The sequence below is a fragment of the Salvelinus alpinus genome, chromosome 11, assembly GCF_045679555.1.
Source record: "Salvelinus alpinus chromosome 11, SLU_Salpinus.1, whole genome shotgun sequence".
Lineage (NCBI taxonomy): Eukaryota > Metazoa > Chordata > Actinopteri > Salmoniformes > Salmonidae > Salvelinus > Salvelinus alpinus.
The window spans coordinates 39,667,103-39,684,934 of record NC_092096.1 but is presented as its reverse complement, the minus strand read 5'-3'; the positions used below and the strand labels follow the sequence as shown (position 1 = coordinate 39,684,934).

The 17,832-nt window shown below is 44.3% G+C and overlaps 2 protein-coding genes across 5 annotated transcripts in view; one reads left to right on the top strand and one right to left on the bottom strand.

The window, feature by feature from the left end:
- LOC139534120 (proton myo-inositol cotransporter-like) overlaps positions 1-6,464 on the top strand; it is a 66,982-nt gene extending 60,518 nt beyond the window's left edge. Inside the window, exons 7-10 of the mRNA XM_071332900.1 lie at positions 2,070-2,195; positions 2,515-2,633; positions 2,916-3,068; positions 3,487-6,464. Coding sequence (XP_071189001.1) covers positions 2,070-2,195; positions 2,515-2,633; positions 2,916-3,068; positions 3,487-3,713 — 625 coding nt within the window. The 3' untranslated portion in view covers positions 3,714-6,464. The remainder of the gene's footprint in view (positions 1-2,069; positions 2,196-2,514; positions 2,634-2,915; positions 3,069-3,486) is intronic.
- On the bottom strand, positions 6,174-17,813 carry LOC139534118 (uncharacterized). 4 transcript variants are annotated; one of them, XM_071332898.1, is made up of 13 exons: positions 17,579-17,813; positions 17,263-17,302; positions 16,038-16,179; positions 15,810-15,942; positions 14,704-14,761; positions 14,316-14,531; positions 14,003-14,133; positions 13,574-13,767; positions 9,010-9,125; positions 8,655-8,682; positions 8,374-8,474; positions 7,194-8,010; positions 6,174-6,853 (listed from the first exon to the last, which is right to left on the bottom strand). In XM_071332898.1, exons 1-13 carry the CDS (start codon positions 17,599-17,601, stop codon positions 6,609-6,611), a joined length of 2,244 nt encoding a protein of 747 aa, XP_071188999.1. In that variant the 5' UTR covers positions 17,602-17,813; the 3' UTR covers positions 6,174-6,608. The 4 variants fall into 4 exon arrangements, with proteins under 4 accessions (XP_071188999.1, XP_071188996.1, XP_071188998.1 ...); XM_071332895.1 differs by lacking the exons at positions 17,263-17,302; positions 17,579-17,813 and having other exon boundaries at positions 16,038-16,488; XM_071332897.1 differs by lacking the exons at positions 17,263-17,302; positions 17,579-17,813 and having other exon boundaries at positions 9,010-9,122; positions 16,038-16,488.
- Positions 17,814-17,832: the final 19 nt, after the last annotated feature.

The following is a 17,832-nucleotide window of genomic DNA, read 5'->3' as shown; positions in this document are numbered from 1 at the left end:
CTATTACCAGCCTGTTCAACCTCTTTTCGTATCGTCTGAGATCCCCAAAGATTGGAAAGCTGCTGCGGTCGTTCCCCTCTTCAAAGGGGGAGACACTCTAGACCCAAACTGTTACAGACCTATATCCATCCTGTCCTGCCTTTCTAAAGTCTTCGAAAGTCAAGTTAACAAACAGATCACCGACCATTTCGAATCCCACCGTACCACTATCGAATCTGGTTTCCGAGCTGGTCATGTGTGCACCTCAGCCACGCTCAAGGTCCTAAACGATATCATAACCGCCATAGATAAAAGACAGTACTGTGCAGCCGTTTTCATCAACCTGGCCAAGGCTTTCGACTCTGTCAATCACCGCATTCTTATCAGCAGACTCAATAGCCTTGGTTTCTCTAATGACTGCCTCGCATGGTTCACCAACTACTTCTCAGATAGAGTTCAGTATGTCAAATCGGGGGGGCTGTTGTCTGGACCTCTGGCAGTCTGTATGGGAGTGCCACAGGGTTCAATTCTCGGGCCTACTCTTTTCTCTGTATATATCAATGATATTGCTCTTGCTGCTGGTGATTCTCTGATCCACCTCTACGCAGATGACACCATTCTGTATACATCTGGCCCTTCTTTGGACACTGTGCTAACAAACCTCCAAACGAGCTTCAATGCCATACAACACTCCTTCCGTGGCCTTCAACTGCTTTTAAATGCTAGTAAAACTAAATGAATGCTCTTCAACCAATTGCTACCTGCACGCCCGCCTAGCATCACTACTCTGGACGGTTCTGACTTAGAATATGTGGACAACTACAAATACCTAGGTGTCTGGTTAGACTGTAAACTCTCCTTCCAGATTCACATTAAGCATCTCCAATACAAAATTAAATCTAGAATCGGCTTCCTATTTCGCAACAAAGCCTCCTTCACTCATACTGCCAAACATACCCTCATAAAACTGACCATCCTACCGATCCTTGACTTCGGCGATGTCATTTACAAACTAGCCTCCAACACAACACTCTACAAATTGGATGCAGTCTATCACAGTGCCATCCATTTTGTCACCAAAGCCCCATATACTACGCACCACTGTGACCTGTATGCTCTTGTTGGCTGGCTCTCGTTGGCTGGCCCTCGCTACATATTCGTCGCTAAACCCATTGGCTCCAGGTCATCTTTAAGTATTTGCTAGGTAAAGCCCCGCCTTTTCTCAGCTCTCTGGTCTCCATAGCAACACCCACCCGTAGCACGTGCTCCAGCAGGTATATTTTACTGGTCATCCCCAAAGCCAACACCTCCTTTGGCCGCCTTTCCTTTCAGTTCTCTGCTGCCAATGACTGGAACGAATTGCAAAAATCACTGAAGCTGGAGACATATATCTCCCTCACTAACTTTAAGCATCAGCTGTCAGAGCAGCTTACCGATCATTGCACCTGTACATAGCCCATCTGTAAATAGCCTACCTAACTACCTCATCCCCATATTGTTATACATTTTTTTGCTCTTTTGCACCCCAGTATCTCTACTTGCACATCATCATCTGCACATCCCTCACCCCAGTGTTAATGCTAAATTGTAATTATTTCGCCACTATGGCCTATATATTACAGTACCTCCCTAATCTTACTACATTTGCACACACTGTACATAGATTTATTGTGTTATTGACTGTACATTTGTTTATCCCATGTGTAACTCTGTGTTGTTGTTTTTGTCGCGCTGCTTTGCTTTATCTTGGCCAGCTCTCAGTTGTAAATGAGAACTTGTTCTCAACTGATCTACCTGGTTAAATAAAGGTGAATTGTTAAAAAAAAAATGTTGAGCTACTCTCTCTGTGAATGAAATCGGTCTGCCATATGCTCGCCGCACTACACACTCACGCATGCCCACACATGGATGCACAAACACACACACAAATACGTACACCCACACAGACATAGATTATTCTAATGTTATCAGAGTAAATAGCTCAAGATAGCATCTTCTCCATTCACAGCGAGTAAATGTGTTCTGTTATACCTCCTCAAGGATCTTGTCTCTGTTTATGACATCTCTGTCCAATCCTCCTGTCATCCCAGGCTGTGTGAGCCGTGTATGCTGGACCCGGGGTGTGGCTTCTGTTACCGTGAGAACAGCACAGCTCTGTTCGCCTCCTCGTGTGTACCTGTCAATACAGCCTCCACTGAGAAGGCAGCCTGGGGCAGGTGAGCTACGTATCTGTCAATACAGCCTCCACTGAGAAGGCAGCCTGGGCAGGTGAGCTACAGGAGGCACTAAGGGGAGGGAGAGAGGGTGTGTTTGTGCATAGGGCAGCAGGGGGCAGGTGAGTCATAGAATGTGCTCTGTGTGTGGGCTTATTTGTTGTGTGTTTGTGAAGGGGATGGAGGGGGTTAGTGGAAGGAGTTGAATAAGACTCCTTGAAGAAGGCTTGAGAAGTGGTTATTCTATAATACTGTACTCATAGTACCCCTCTATCCATAACATAACTACTGTTGCTACAATACAATAACTGTCTTGTACCAGGTGTTCCAACTCGACCCAGCTGAGAGTCAATACGTACTGGGCCTATAACTACTGTCCCACCTCCTACTCCTGGGTGGTCCTACTGGGTCTTGTTCTCTATCTGGCCTTCTTCGCCCCAGGTGAGAGGCAACACTGATCTATGTAGAGATTCAATTTACGCTGTATTTCACTTTCACTGTGAGGCAACTACTAACTAAAGAAATGCATTATTAGAAAATGTGATCTCATTTCAAGTTTGGCGTTAACCATGCATTGATGTCATTTGGTATACTTGCTTAAAGGTTTGATTTGTGTGCTTACTGTATATACGTCTTGATTCAGCATTGTTTGCATGCGGGGGGGGGGGGTAGTTACTGTACTGTAGAGCTATCGTAAGCCCTGTGTCATCCCTCCACTTCCAGGTATGGGTCCAATGCCGTGGACAATCAACTCTGAGATTTACCCCCTGTGGGCCCGGAGCACAGGGAACGCCTGTTCAGCTGGAGTCAACTGGATGTTTAACTTCCTGGTCTCCCTCACCTTCCTCCATGTGGCTCAGAACCTCACCTACTACGGTAACACAGGCACATCTTCATCCACGTGGCCCAGTCCCTCACCTACTACAGTACAAACCGTAGTCACTGATCAATACCCCACTTACAGGACATCCTTGATCAATCAACCTGAACAGCAGGATCTGACCTTTGTTGGACATTTGATTAATCTAGAGAGACTTGAGATATCTTATGATAGGCTCAATGTGTAATGAATGTAGTTTCATCATGTTTGATTACTTGCTGTCATTTAATAATGTGCAGTAGATACTGAATTATACACTGTTGCAGCCTAGAACTGAACTTTGCTGTTAGTACAGGAAAACCTCTGTGCCCTTCTTGGTCACGTACGGTAGTCATGGAAAAACTGTAGGCACTATTAATGACTGACAGATGATGTGTTGTTGATTTTGTAGTTGTTGTTATTGTTATTTCCCAGGAGTGTTTTTCCTTTACTCCAGCCTGGCTCTGCTTGGGTTCTTCTTCATCTACGGCTGTCTGCCTGAGACAAAGAGCCGGAGGCTGGAGGAGATTGAGTCCCTGTTCGACAACCAGCTGTGCTCCTGCGGGGCCACAGACTCTGACGAGGACCGGCAGGTGGAGTACATCAGGGTGAAGGGGAGCAACTACCACCTCTCTGATAACGATGCCTCCGACGTGGATTAGCCCTAGCCTGAGTGTCAGTCTGTTTGTGCTTTCATACCAACTCATTGTCATGCCAAATAATGGCTTTATGATGACAGCCATGGAGTTGGGAAGAACACAAACAGATCTGGTCCCAGTCTAGTTTGTAACTTTGGCCTTGGATATGGTCCTTGTTCTCTCATCTCAGAAAGTGAAAGTGTCTCAGAGTAGGAGTGTTTGATTTAGGATTAGTTTAGCCTTTTAGATCATAATTAATAATATTACATGGACAGGAAGCTTGATACAGACTCGGGGAGCTACAACCTCCCCGAGTCCTGTTCTCTGGTTTGCCTCACAGTCACGTAGGTTACATTGCTGCATCTTTTTCACACACAGGGTAGCTATTTATAACACAAGTTACTTACACATTTGATTTTGCCAATGTAATGTTGTAGTTACTTCTATAGTTTGATAAGTGATCTTTTTGATTTATAAACCATCATGTAAATAGTATTAAGCATACATTACATTCATATTTATCCTCAGCATTTAGACATCCATTTTACTGTTCATATGTCGCATTATTATGAATTTCCATACAATTAACAAAACTATTGCCTTTTCCCTCACATAAAACCCTATGATTAGAGATAAAACCTCTTCACAACAAAACCTTTATTGTAGGAGTCCAAACGTCCACCAAAATTGCCATGATATTACAAGTTTTAAAATCAGAGAGAGGGATTGTAATATATAGTGTTGATACCAGTATGCCTTTCTATATGAAACACAACTCAAAACAATATTGTCTCAGCTTATCCGTAGCATCACAAATGGGGTGTCAGACACTAGTAGTACACCTGGGCTTTGCATCCCAAATGACACCCTATTCCCTATATAGTGCACTACTTTTAACCAGAGCCTTATGGGCCTTGGTCAAAAGTAGTGCACTATAAAGGGAATAGCATGCCATTTGGGACCTAACATGTTCTCTGTCTATGATGATGAGTCTTGCTTTGCTATTTGTTTTATCATGTTGGTTGATAAACTACAGTAGCACATGACCTGTCTTTGTTTTCTTATTAGTAAACCTATGGATTATTATGTTATTTATTCCAATGTATTTTATTTTTACACCCTTTTTGTCCCCAATTTCGTGGTATCCAATTGTTAGTAGTTACTGTCTTGTCTCATCGCTACAACTCCCGTATGGGCTCGGGAGAGACGAAGGTCGAGAGCCACGCGTCCTCCGAAACACAACCCAACCAAGCCGCACTGCTTCTTAACACAGCGCACATCCAACCCAGAAGCCAGCCGCACCAATGTGTCGGAGGAAACACCGTACACATTGGGCGATGAGACAAGGATATCCCTACCGGCCAAACCCTCCCTAACCCAGACGACACTAGGCCAATTGTGCGTCGCCCCATGGACCTCCCGGTCCCGGCCGGCTGCGACAGAACCCAGAGTCGAACCTAGAGTCTCTGGTGGCACAGCTAGCACTGCGATGCAGTGCCTTAGACCACTGCGCCACCCAGGAGGCCTATTCCAATGTATTTTACCCATGATGTCGGTGCCTGTACTGAAGTGAAATGTATGGAGTTGACTATATGGCCAGCCAGTGTGATGATAGCCTTTTTTGATTTCAGAAGTTGCAAATGTTTTTATTGCTAAATGTAGACCAGACTATTCATTGGGTTGTACCTCAGTCTCTCAGAGAAAATAACCATGCATTGAAATGGACAGTTTAGTCAGTTAATGTCACACATAGTTGTTCTTTGGGAAAACAATGTCAGAAAGAATGTCTTATTTTGTCTCCATTTTACGTTGTCTTCCTCCACAGCCTTATGTACAAATTGCAAAGCATACTCTTCACGTAAAATAGCTGGGGTTCTCGTGTTCTAAAGGGTCAAGGAGTACTGTACTGTACTTGCTAATGTTGTTTTATATATCATAAAACTATGTAAGGTGACACCTTTTTAGTTGAGTACTTGAGTACACATAGATTTGTGTGTAGCAGACTCTTGTTTAAAGTGGTGAACATAATGTCGATGAGAATATGTCTGTGTATTATTGTCTGTGACAAAACAAGATAGATAGCTACTATTGGGAATTCAAATAGGATTTTCTTTAGACTGAAATGAAATGACAGCATTTCAAAGGATCACTAGATGTGTTTTGCCAGTTCATTGGAACATCAGTGTCAATACTGGATTATTGAGTATTTATTATCAATATTTGAGTATTTGATTAGAAATGTGATTAGAAAAGAGAGGATACTATAGGTAGTCTAAACTGGAGGTTCACTGGAAGATGTCTTTTTTATTATTATCACAGTTCGTTTTATAGAGAAAAAACACTTTATTGCACACCCCCTTCACAGAGGTGACAACATTGCCGTCATGTAACAAACTTGAGATAGTGTCAAACAAGTTATTTGATGTTTTGTGATTTTAGGAAAGATGCTCAACAACCCCTTGACAACCCATTGTGTTATTATTATATTGCCTTCTTTGCTTTAATTCCTAAATGGGGACATCCAATGTGTTTATGGTGAGCGGGCGCAATTTTTTTCTATGCGAAAACAAATTAAATGCAGTGTTTCTATTCTAGCTTATGAAGAACTAGTGAAGATTAAAAAAAATGTATCCAGTGCTGTATAGTATACATTTAATTATTGTTGCTGTAAATGTTTTGCTAGAATTTATATTCTATCAAAGTAAATATATTCATGAGAATCTTGAACACTTAAATATGTATTGGGAAAAAATAAACAAATTATCTTGCAATGTCTGGCTTTCGTTTTAATGTAGAATCCCAAGGACATTGTTATAAATCTTTAAATATGCAGAAACAGATTCTGTGGTAAAGGAATGTAGTTGCTAGTATTGTTCACAACTCTTAAAGGGATACCCTCCTCTCCTGTCCTTCCCACCTCTAATCTTTTTTCCTCTGCTTCAGCATGAGCAGAATGTCTGCTATTTCCTGAAGTGTCTCAACCTCCTCTGAAAGCCTGTTAACTCCGCTCTCAGCAGTGACCTCCTCCCTCTCCTCTGCACTCCCACTCCGTTTCTCCTCTTTGTCATCTGGAAGGTCTTCTCTAAGAGGAACATTCTCAACAGGGTCCAGGACCTCTCTTTCATCTCCTTGTCCTCTATGCTGCAGCTGCTCATCTCTCAAGTCTGGATGGAAGAGAGAAAAACATCATTAGGGAGCAACATCCAGTTTCAAAATACTACTGAAAATACAAAAAAATAACACCATCATGAATCTCGGTCCGTAAGAAAATAACTGCAACAAACTGTATGGAAGAATGTCAACATATACAGATCAGAGTAAATATAATTGCAGTATAACGTGTGCTTGTTACACGCATTCACTAGCTTTACTTTCAATCGATTATCTATGACAAATTACACCACATATGAAGTTGTTTGCATTGATTTGGAAATCATCTGCCATAGATATGTCTATATCGGCTACACTGATTTGTTAATTACATCAAACATTTGCTATTTATACCTTTTACATCATTGGTGATGAGGAGATCATCTAGTATAGAGGAAGTGGGTCTCTGAAAACACACTCTACTCTCAGTGTTAGTGTTACGACACTTGTTAGAAGGGATGATTGATGGATGGTGCCCAGGTCCAGCCTTGAGCTCTCTGGCTGTTGATTTTCTCCAGGGCGTTTGCTCTTCTCCCTTCCTCCTGGATCTGTCTGATAATGCTCTGTGTGTCTGTTGGCTCATAGACTCTTCTCTGTGACTTGCCTGCCCTCTGGTAGTTGGGGTCGGTATTACATTGTAAGCAGACTTGTGGGATTCAGAGTCCATGAGGTTGTTCTCTTTACACTCCAGTCCAAAACTGCACTGAGTTGAAACGTCCGATGTTGGACATTTCGAGGTGATGTTGGCGACAGTCTGTGTTCCCATTTCTCGTGTTTGTGTTTCTCGTGTTCCGGTGGCTTCCATCTTTTGTTGGTGAACCTCAGAGCACTGTGATTCAGACAGAGGACAATATGGGACAGACTGATCACTTATAACCCTAACCTGGCCATTACTGTCATCTGTAACTACACAGCCTGACCGTCTCTCAGTGTAGCCAAAGCTCTCCAAAGCTCTCTGGTCTCTATGATCTCTCTGGTCGTTTCCACAGTTCCCTGTGCATTGAGGCCTAGTGGGTGGGGTGTAAGGTCTGGGTTGAGACTGAGGGTGACCCAGTTGTGTGTTCCAATGTGATGAGCCTTGGCTGAGGACAGGGAACTTTTCACTACAGGACCTCACTGTGTGTGACTGTGAGGATCCATCCTGATGACACTGGTGATAATCCTCCACCTCCTGGTGTGACATTTAAAGATTAGTATGAAAATATGCAGCCTAAATCCCAGATTTGTATGTGCTGTCTTGTCAACTCCATTGCTGTCATTGTCAACCTACGTGACAGCAATGGAGTTGACAAGACAGCACAAACAGATCTAGGACTCAGGCTAAGAAATATGTTGATATTACCATGTAAATGCAAAGCAGTTACTATGTAACAACATGTTATAAACAGTAATTACGCAGACTTATAAGAGCAATTAAATGTAAAGTGTTACCAAGTCAGTAATGGTAGGCCTATGGGATCTATGGAAAATCTAAGCATTCCCTTACAGTATATTAACCAAATGATGTAAACAGTATTAATTGTTGTTTACTTACGTCATCATCAGAGTCTGAACTAAAGTAACCTCCTCTTGGAGAGTAACTGGGCGATGATTCACAGCATTCCTTAGGACCATTATGAGTGTTTCCAGGACAAGCTGAAGACAGATCTGCAGGTAAGTCTCTACCAGGTTGCGTCCCAAATGACACCCAATTATTCCTCATTAAATTCCTAATTTGGCACTATATAGGGAATAGGGTGCCATTTGGGACTCAGACTATCAGTGTCAGACAGATGGTGAACAGCAGATGATTTTGAATATACTGTGGAAACTTACATGAGCTGACATCAGTGCAGTTGGAAACCTGTTGGAATACAGGTGTAACAATGAAACAGGCTAGCCTTCACCGTATGAACACATTTCCCCTTACCTTTACCTATTATCATTCTCTCATCAGGTCCTCGGTGGCTCAGTTGGTAGAGCATGGTACTTCCAACGCCAGGATAGTGGGCTCGATTTCCGAGACCACCAGTATGTAAAATGTTTGCACGCATGACTGTAGTAGCTTTGGAAAAACTGTATGCTAAATGGTACTGTATTTTAACGTCATCATTGTTTAGCTCTGAAATTATTCCAATTCTGCCACTAGGTGGCATTAGACACCTGATGTAATGCTGCTGCCTGCAATTACCTGAGTCAGAAAATCAGGTTCAGGGTCTTGGCTCTGTGATTCATTCACATCTCTGGAAGACGTTGGTACTTCCTCCTTGAGATATATCTTAGACATCCCCTTCTTAAAATTAGCTGCTGGGATGAATTGACATACATACAGTACCAATCAAAAGTTTGGACACACCTACTCATTCAAGGGTTTTTCTTTATTTTCACTATTTTCTACATTGTAGAATAATAGTGAAGACATCAAAACTATGAAATAACACACATGGAATCATGTAGTAACCAAAAAAGTGTTAAACAAATCCAAATATATTTTATATTTGAGATTCTTCAAAGTAGCCACCCTTTGCCTTGCTGACAGCTTGGCACACTCTTGGCATTCTCTCAACCAGCTTCCCCTGTGTAATGTGGACGCTTGGTGTAATGTGGACGCTGGAAGTCGGGAAGCAAGTGCAGGTGCCGACCCCCACGATGTCGGGAGTCCAGTAGGGATCTGACGGCATAGGCGGGACGTCCAGGGGGGGCGGGTGGGTGTTGTGGGGGACAGCATCAGCCAGGGGACCAGGAACCACCAGAAGGGAGACATGAAATTAAGGTGAGATACGATAATCACTGGGAAGCTGTAACCTATAAGTCACCTCGTTAACCCTCTGGAGAACTTTGAACGGCCCCACAAACCGGGGACTCAGCTTCTTGCAGGGCAGGCTGAGTGGGAGGTTCCTGGTGGAAAGCCAGACGATCACCAGGATGGAACACGGGCGCCACACTGAGGTGGCGATCCGCCTGCTCCTTCTGGCGATGGACGGCACGCTGGATCCTCACATGAGCATCACTCCAAACCTCCTCTGCGCGCAGGAATCACTCGTCCACCGCAGGGGCCTTGGTATGGCTCGGAGGCCATGTAGCCAGAGCCAGCTAACAACCCAGGACACACTGGAAGTGAGTAAGCCCGGTGGAGGAGTGACGTAATGAATTCTGTGCATATTCCGCCCAGGGAAGAAATTGGGCCCACTTCCCCTGCCAGTCCTGGCAGTGACTCCTCAGGAACTCCCCCAGCTTCTGGTTCATCCTCTCCACCTGCCCGTTGGACTGAAGCCGGTACCCAGTGAGGCTGACCGTGACCCCCAAATTCTCCATGAAAGCCCTCCATACCCGTGACATGAATTGGGGGCCACGGTCGGAGACAATGTCCTCCGGAAGGCCATTAAGGTAGGGAGACCAGAGACAGGAATAAACTGGCATGTTTTAGAAAATCTGTCCACAACCACCAGAAGGGTGGTGAAACCGTCAGAGGACGGGAGATCGATAATAAAGTCAATGGACAGATGAGACCAGGGACGCTGAGGCACTGGAAGGGGAAGGAGCTTCCCTGCTGGAGCGTGCCGGGAGACTTAGTTTCGGCACACACAGAACAGGAGTTCACGTAGCGAGTAACGTCCTGCGCCAAGGTGGGCCACCAATACTTTTTTTAGTACGGGTGATCAGGATGTCCAGCGACGACAGCTGTGTGTACCCAGGTCAACATTCGCCCCCTTATCCCCATGGGAATGTAGATGCGCTCAGGAGGACAGGTAGTGGGAGCGGGTTCCCTATCCAGAGCCTGGCGAATGTACACATCTACGTCCCAGACCACAGGGGCTACGACACGAGAGGCAACAGGAAAACAGGTCGTCCAGCATTCGGGTGACCAGTCCGTGATTCTCATCCTTGACCATGAGATGGTGGGGTTATGGCGTTGGAGACATGGGAGGTCGAGGATGATCTTGTGAGCTGGTGCACTAGTGATGAAGAAAGGGATGTTTTCCTGATGAATGGACTCAACGATGAGGGTGAGTGGTGTGGTGATGTGTGTGATGGTTCCGGATTCTAGTGGCCGATTTATCAAGAGCTTGAACCGGAAATGGAGAGGAGAGCGGGTATGAGGGGATGTTCAGAGAGGAGGCAAGGGTCTGGTCAATAAAGTTCCCCGCGGCACCGGAATCCACTAGCGCTGTAGAAACAGTACATGAGGGACAGTCAGCTAGTGTGATCGACACTAAAAGGGTTTAGCAGAAACTGATGAAGATGGGATACTCACACCTGCCCCAGGAGGTGGAAGATCACGTGACCGTCCCTCTGGGCTTGTGGATCCCGAATTGGGACGTACCGGACACTCTGAAGCTGGTGCCTCCCTTGACCACAATAGAGACAGAGCCTCAGCTGTCTCCGTCTGCGTCGCTCCGCCGCGGGGAGGTGTGTGACCGCTACCTCCATAGTTTCAGGCTCTGCTACAGAGTGTTCACTGAGGGAGGGAGAGAAGCGATGTGGGTACCGACGCTCCTGAATTAGATTATCCAACCAGATGGCCATCGCGATGAGTGCGTCCAAGGAGAGGCTGTCGTCACAACATGCCAGTTCCGACTGGACCTCCTCGCGCAGTCCTCTTTGGAACAGCGTACGGAGCGCCAGCTCATTCCATCCACTGGATGCTGCTACTGTCCGGAAGGTGAGTGCGTAACCGGCAGCGGTCTGGTCTTCCTGCTGTAGTTGGAGTAGTAGCTCACCCCCCACTCTGCCCTACGAAGCCAGCTCCTCCTCTCCTCTCTCCCAGACGGCCGTAGCCCGCTCCAACGCCCGCCCAGTCAGCAGACAAATAACCGTGGCAACCTTGGACCTCTCTGTGGTGGGGGCTCCCATCTGATACGCAAAATAGAGGGAGCACTGGAGTAGGAAGCCACAGCATTTAGATGGGGTTCCGTCATATTTATCCGGGAGGGACAAACTGACATTTCCTGCTGCTTCCATTTGGTGAGGCAGTATTCTGTAACGTGGACGCTGGGATTCGGGAAGCAAGTGCAGGTGGTGAGTTTAATAATAAACGGAAAATGGAGCAAAACAAGAAACACGAGTAGTGTACAGACATGAAACACATAGTCAATACTGCCTTGGGAATGGAACTAAGGGAGTAACAGATATAGGGGAGGTAATCAGAGAAGTGATTGAGTCCAGGTGTGCCTCATAATGAAGAGCCGACGGAGGGGAGGAGCGGGAGTAGACGTGACAACCTGGAATGCTTTTCCAACAGTCTTGAAGGAGTTCCCACATATGCTGAGCACTTGTTGGTTGCTTTTCCTTCACTCTGTGGTCCAACTCATCCCAAACCATCTCAATTGGGTTGACGTCGGGTGATTGTGGAGTCCAGGTCATCTGATGCAGCACTCCATCACTCTCCTTCTTGGTCAAATAGCCCTTACACAGCCTGCAGGTGTGTTGGGTCATTGTCCTGTTGAAAAAAAAATTATAGTCCCACTAAGTGCAAACCAGATGGGATGGCGTATCCCTGCAGAATGCTGTGGTAGCCATGCTGGTTAAGTGTGCCTTGAATTCTAAATAAATCACAGACAGTGTCACCAGCAAATCACCCCCACAACATCACACCTCCTTCTCCATGCGTCATGGTGGGAACCACACATGCAGAGATCATCCATTCACCTACTCTGCGACATGGCAGTTGGAACCAAAAATCTCAAATTTGGACTCATCAGACCAAAGGACAGATTTCCACCGGTCTAATGTCCATTGCTCATGTTTCTTGGCCCAAGCAAGTCTCTTCTTATTATTGGTTTCCTTTAGTAGTGGTTTCTTTGCAGAAATTCGACCATGAAGGCTGGATTCACGCAGTTTCCTCTGAACAGTTGATGTTGAGATTTGTCTGTTACTTGAACTCTGAAGGATTTATTTGGGCTGCAATTTCTGAGGCTGGTAACTAATGAACTTGATCATCAACAGTTCAGAACTCTGTGTCTTCCTTTCCTGTGGCGGTCCTCATGAGAGCCAGTTCCATCATAGCTCTTGATGGTTTTTGCGACTTTACTTGAAGAAACTTTCAAAGTTCTTGAAATTTTATGGATTGACTGACCTTCATGTCTTAAAGTAAGGATGGACTGTTGTTTCTTGCTGCTTATTTCAGCTGTTCTTGCCATAATATGGACTTAGTCTTTTACCAAATAGGGCAATCTTCTGTATCCCCCCCCCCACACCTTGTCACAACACAACTGATTGGCTCAAAAGCATTAAGGAAACAAGGCCCATCTGTTTATTGAAATTAATTCCAGCTGACTACGTCATGAAGCTGGTTGAGAGAATGCCAAGAGTTTGCAAAGCTGTCATCAAGGCAAAGGGTGGCTACTTTGAAGAATCTTAAATATAAAATATATATTTTGATTTGTTTAACACTTTTTTGGTTACTACATGATTCCATATGTGTTATTTCATAGTTTGATATCTTCGCCATTATTCTACAATGTAGAAAATAGTACAAATAAAGGAAAACCCTGGAATGAGTAGGTGTGCCCAAACTTTTGACTGGTACTGTATGTCAATAAAGAGAGATTGGCAAACTTTATGCAAAAACATGTATCATAGTTTTAGTGAAGGGACATGATTAATAGCCTACATAATGCACACTACACAGTGTATTCGTAGCAAATGGAACCCTATTACCTACAATGCTATACTTCTGACCAGAGCCCTATGGGCCCTGCCCAAAAGTAGTGCACTATATAGGGCATAGGGTGCCATCTGGGATTAAACAGTACCTTCACTTCCATATTCCTCATTACTACAGGCCCCGAAGAGTGCTTTCTCGTGTTGCTCTTCACTCTCTATTTGGTTGAGAGAGAACTTCATTGTCTGATCTTTGAGAGAGAACGCCAAGGTGTGGTCTTTGCCCTCCGATTGGTTGATAGAGAACCCCACTGCGTGCATGACATGGTCTCTGGTGTCTGTGCTACTGGGTAGGCAGATGCATACCCCATTAGTCAGTGCACAAGTTATGGAAATATCAACTAATACATCTGTCTTCACGGACAGAATCAATACAGCAATGGAAATCAGGATAAGAAGAATATCAGTTCAGAGGGGGTTGTCAATCTCAATAATGTATGAACAGAAGATGGATAAAGAAAATCAACATTTCCTGCATATCAGGTAAAAACACATCTTTGATATTTCAGTTCAGTACTCACTCAGGCTCTGTGCCTCCAAACCGTACTCTGGACACAGGGGGGGTCATGTTCAGCTGCTGTTTGGGTCCACTTGGTCCTGTGGCCCACGGGGAACACTCTCTCCTCCCTCCTGGCTGAGAGAAAGGTCTAAACTACAAAATCAAATATCCATTAGGTTTCAGTTATACTTTCTCTTTACTTTACAAAACTGTTAGTACAGTGGAATGAATGCACATTCATTTGTCTTTGTTTCATGTATTTGTGGGGTAGAGGTGGGGTTAAATCCATTCCAAATGAAGAAATACTGTTACTATGACTGTATTTGTATGAATACCTGTAGTTGCTCTGAGGTGGAGGTATCCCAGGGGGGTCTAGGGGAGCAGTGTAGCTGTGGCTGGACCTGTGCTCTCTGCTGGAGGGAGAACAGGCCTGCCCCTGAGGGGGAGACTGACGATGATGCCGAGCAGAAGGGGCTCAGGGTGTCCTGGATGCGTTGCTGGTAGTCTGACGTACTGGTGTCTGACATGTTCGACTCCAGCACTGGTGAGAGCTGAGAGCAACAACCAATGAACCAGCCAAATGTCACAAGGTTGAGTCAACATTTCCATAAAGCTTACTGTATCTGTATGTTCAGAAATATGATCAAAAGAGTACTAGTGATGTAAGGTGATGTATTTGTCTTGTCAGAAAAGATGAATCAGTGTGAGTAAATGCCGACTGACCTGTCTACACTTGAATCGATCAGGAATGCAGTGCTTTCTCTTTCTAGCAGCCTGGATACTAAAATACATGAGTAGTACACTACCGTTATTACAAATACTTTAATGTCATTAAAGATGAGCTACTGTTTCACTTTTCCTCCTAAAATTATTCTATAATTGCTTGACGTGATCTTCCTGTCTGGGTTGGCGCCCCCCTTGGGTTGTGCCGTGGCGGAGATCTTTGTGGGCTATACTCGGCCTTGTCTCAGGATGGTCAGTTGGTGGTTGAAGATATCCCTCTAGTGGTGTGGGGGCTGTGCTTTGGCAAAGTGGGTGGGGTTATATCCTGCCTGTTTGGCCCTGTCCGGGGGTATCGTCGGATGGGGCCACAGTGTCTCCCTACCCCTCCTGTCTCAGCCTCCAGTAATGATGCTGCAGTAGTTTATGTGTCGGGGGGCTAGGGTCAGTCTGTTATATCTGGAGTATTTCTCCTGTCTTATCCGGTGTCCTGTGTGAATTTAAGTATGCTTTCTCTAATTCTCTCTTTCTTTCTTTCTCTCTCTCGGAGGACTTGAGCCCTAGGGACCATGCCTCAGGACTACCTGGCCTGATGACTCCTTGCTGTCCCCAGTCCACCTGGCCGTGCTGCTGCTCCAGTTTCAACTGTTCTGCCTGCGGATATGGAACCCTGACCTCTTCACCGGACGTGCTACCTGTCCCAGACCTGCTGTTTTCAACTCTCTAGAGACAGCAGGAGCGGTAGAGATACTCTGAAAAGCCAACTGACATTTACTCCTGAGGTGCTGACCTGTTGCACCCTCGACAACCACTGTGATTATTATTATTTGACCCTGCTAGTCATCTATGAACATTTTGGCCATGTTCTGTTATAATCTCCACCCGGCACAGCCAGAAGAGGACTGGCCACCCCTCATAGCCTGGTTCCTCTCTAGGTTTCTTCCTAGGTTCTGGCCTTTCTAGGGAGTTTTTCCTAGCCACCGTGCTTCTACACCTGCATTGCTTGCTGTTTGGGGTTTTAGGCTGGGTTTCTGTACAGCACTTTGAGATATCAGCTGATGTAAGAAGGGCTTTATAAATAAATTTGATTTGATATATATAACCGATACCTGTACAAAGGCTGGCTCTCCACAAGGGACAGCCGTGATGGGGAGCAAGGGCTCATGGGTAACTCCAGGGGCCCCTCCCTCATCGACTTGGGTCCTCCTTTATCATCAGTGATGTGAGTTATCTTTGGCTGATCTGGAACAAACAAAGTTATTGTTGTGGGTGGGTGGGATCCTTTTTCAATGTTATTAGTATTTATTCATAATCTATAAATGCCTGTCTGAACTCACCATTGTTTTCTTTCTTTGCAGCAATCTGGTTTACTATGAATAAAGTCACTAGGTCCATACTTCCAGAACTGGCTCCTTTAGGAGAGGTTGGTATTCCTAATGTTTTCATCTTTCTCTGCATTTTTGTCTTTTCAAAGAATTCCTGATAAAATGTTGGCATATGTATTATCATGTCACATACACTACCGTTCAAAAGTTTGGGGTCACTTAGAAATGTCCTTGTTTTTGAAAGAAAAGCACATTTTAGGTCCATTAAAATAACATCAAATTGTTCAGAAATACAGTGTAGACATTGTTAATGTTGTACATGACTATTGTAGCTGAAAACTGCAGATTTTTTAATGTAATATCTACATAGGCATACAGAGGCCCATTATCAGCAACCATTACTCCTGTGTTCCAATGGCACGTTGTGTTAGCTAATCTAAGTTTATCATTTTAAAAGGCCAATTGATCATTAAAAAAACATTTTGCAATTATGTTAGCACAGCTGAAAACTGTTGTGCTCATTAAAGAAGCAATAAAACTGTCCTTCTTTAGACTAGTTGAATATCTGGAGCATCAGCATTTGTGGGTTCGATTACAGGCTCAAAATGGCCAGAAACAAAGAACTTTCTTCTGAAACTCATCAGTCTACTCTTGTTCTGAGAAATGAAGGCTATTCCATGTGAGAAATTGGCAAGAAACTGAAGATCTCGTACAACACTGTATACTACTCCCTTCACAGAACAGCGCAAACTGGCCCTAACCAGAATAGAAAGAGGAGTGGGAGGCCCCGGTGCACAACTGAGCAAGAGGACAAGTACATTAGAGTGTCTAGTTTGAGAAACAGACACCTCACAAGTCCTCAACTGGCAGCTTCATTAAATGGCACCCGTAAAACACCAGTCTCAACGTCAACAGTGAAGAGGCGACTCTGGGATGCTGGCCTTCTAGGCAGAGTTGCAAAGAAAAAGCCATATCTCAGACTGGCCAATAAAAATAAAAGATGGGCAAAAGAACAGACACTGAACTGAGGAACTCTGCCTAGAAGGCCAGCATCCCGGAGTCACCTCTTCACGCTGGTATTTTGCCAGCGTGGAGTTACTATTTAATGAAGCTGCCAGTTGACAACTTGTGAGGCGTCTGTTTCTAAGTGACTCCAAACTTTTGAACGGTAGTGTATACTGTATTATAATGTATACAATATGGGACCTTATTTAAGGCCACTGTGGGTTTAACTTACCCTCTGCTTTTTCATGTCATTTCTCATCATAAACCGGTTCCTGAATATTTATAATGGAAAATCAAGTTAAAATTGCTATTTAAAAGGGGGTCAATATAATATTTTTAAAAGGGGGTCAGTAGAATATTTTTGTTAAATAGTAACAGTTATGTTACAGTTCTAATGTTATTTGTCAAAGAAAGCGAAAGTTCATGTTGAATATTTGCTAACAAGGTTTTCTAAAACTTGTTCCACCCAGACTGTCAAAAAGAACATGTGTAAAAGTGCTAACGTTAGTTTAGCAAGTTAACGTTAGCTAGCTAGCTGTCAAACTTACCTTGAACCACCGACCCAATTCATTTTGTCCAGTAAAATCAGACAGAAAAAATTAACTCTATTAGGCCATGTATTTTATCAGCACTTTTGAAATGTATCTAACAGTATAAAAGTTGTTAAGTTTTTATGAAACATAGCTAGCTAGCTACTAGTGAAACTTTCTCATGAAGTAGCCGATTATAACGATGCTTCAGTTGAGTTGACAGGTACAGCGCGTGACACAAAAATGCTGCAGCCAAGCCAACAGACATCAAA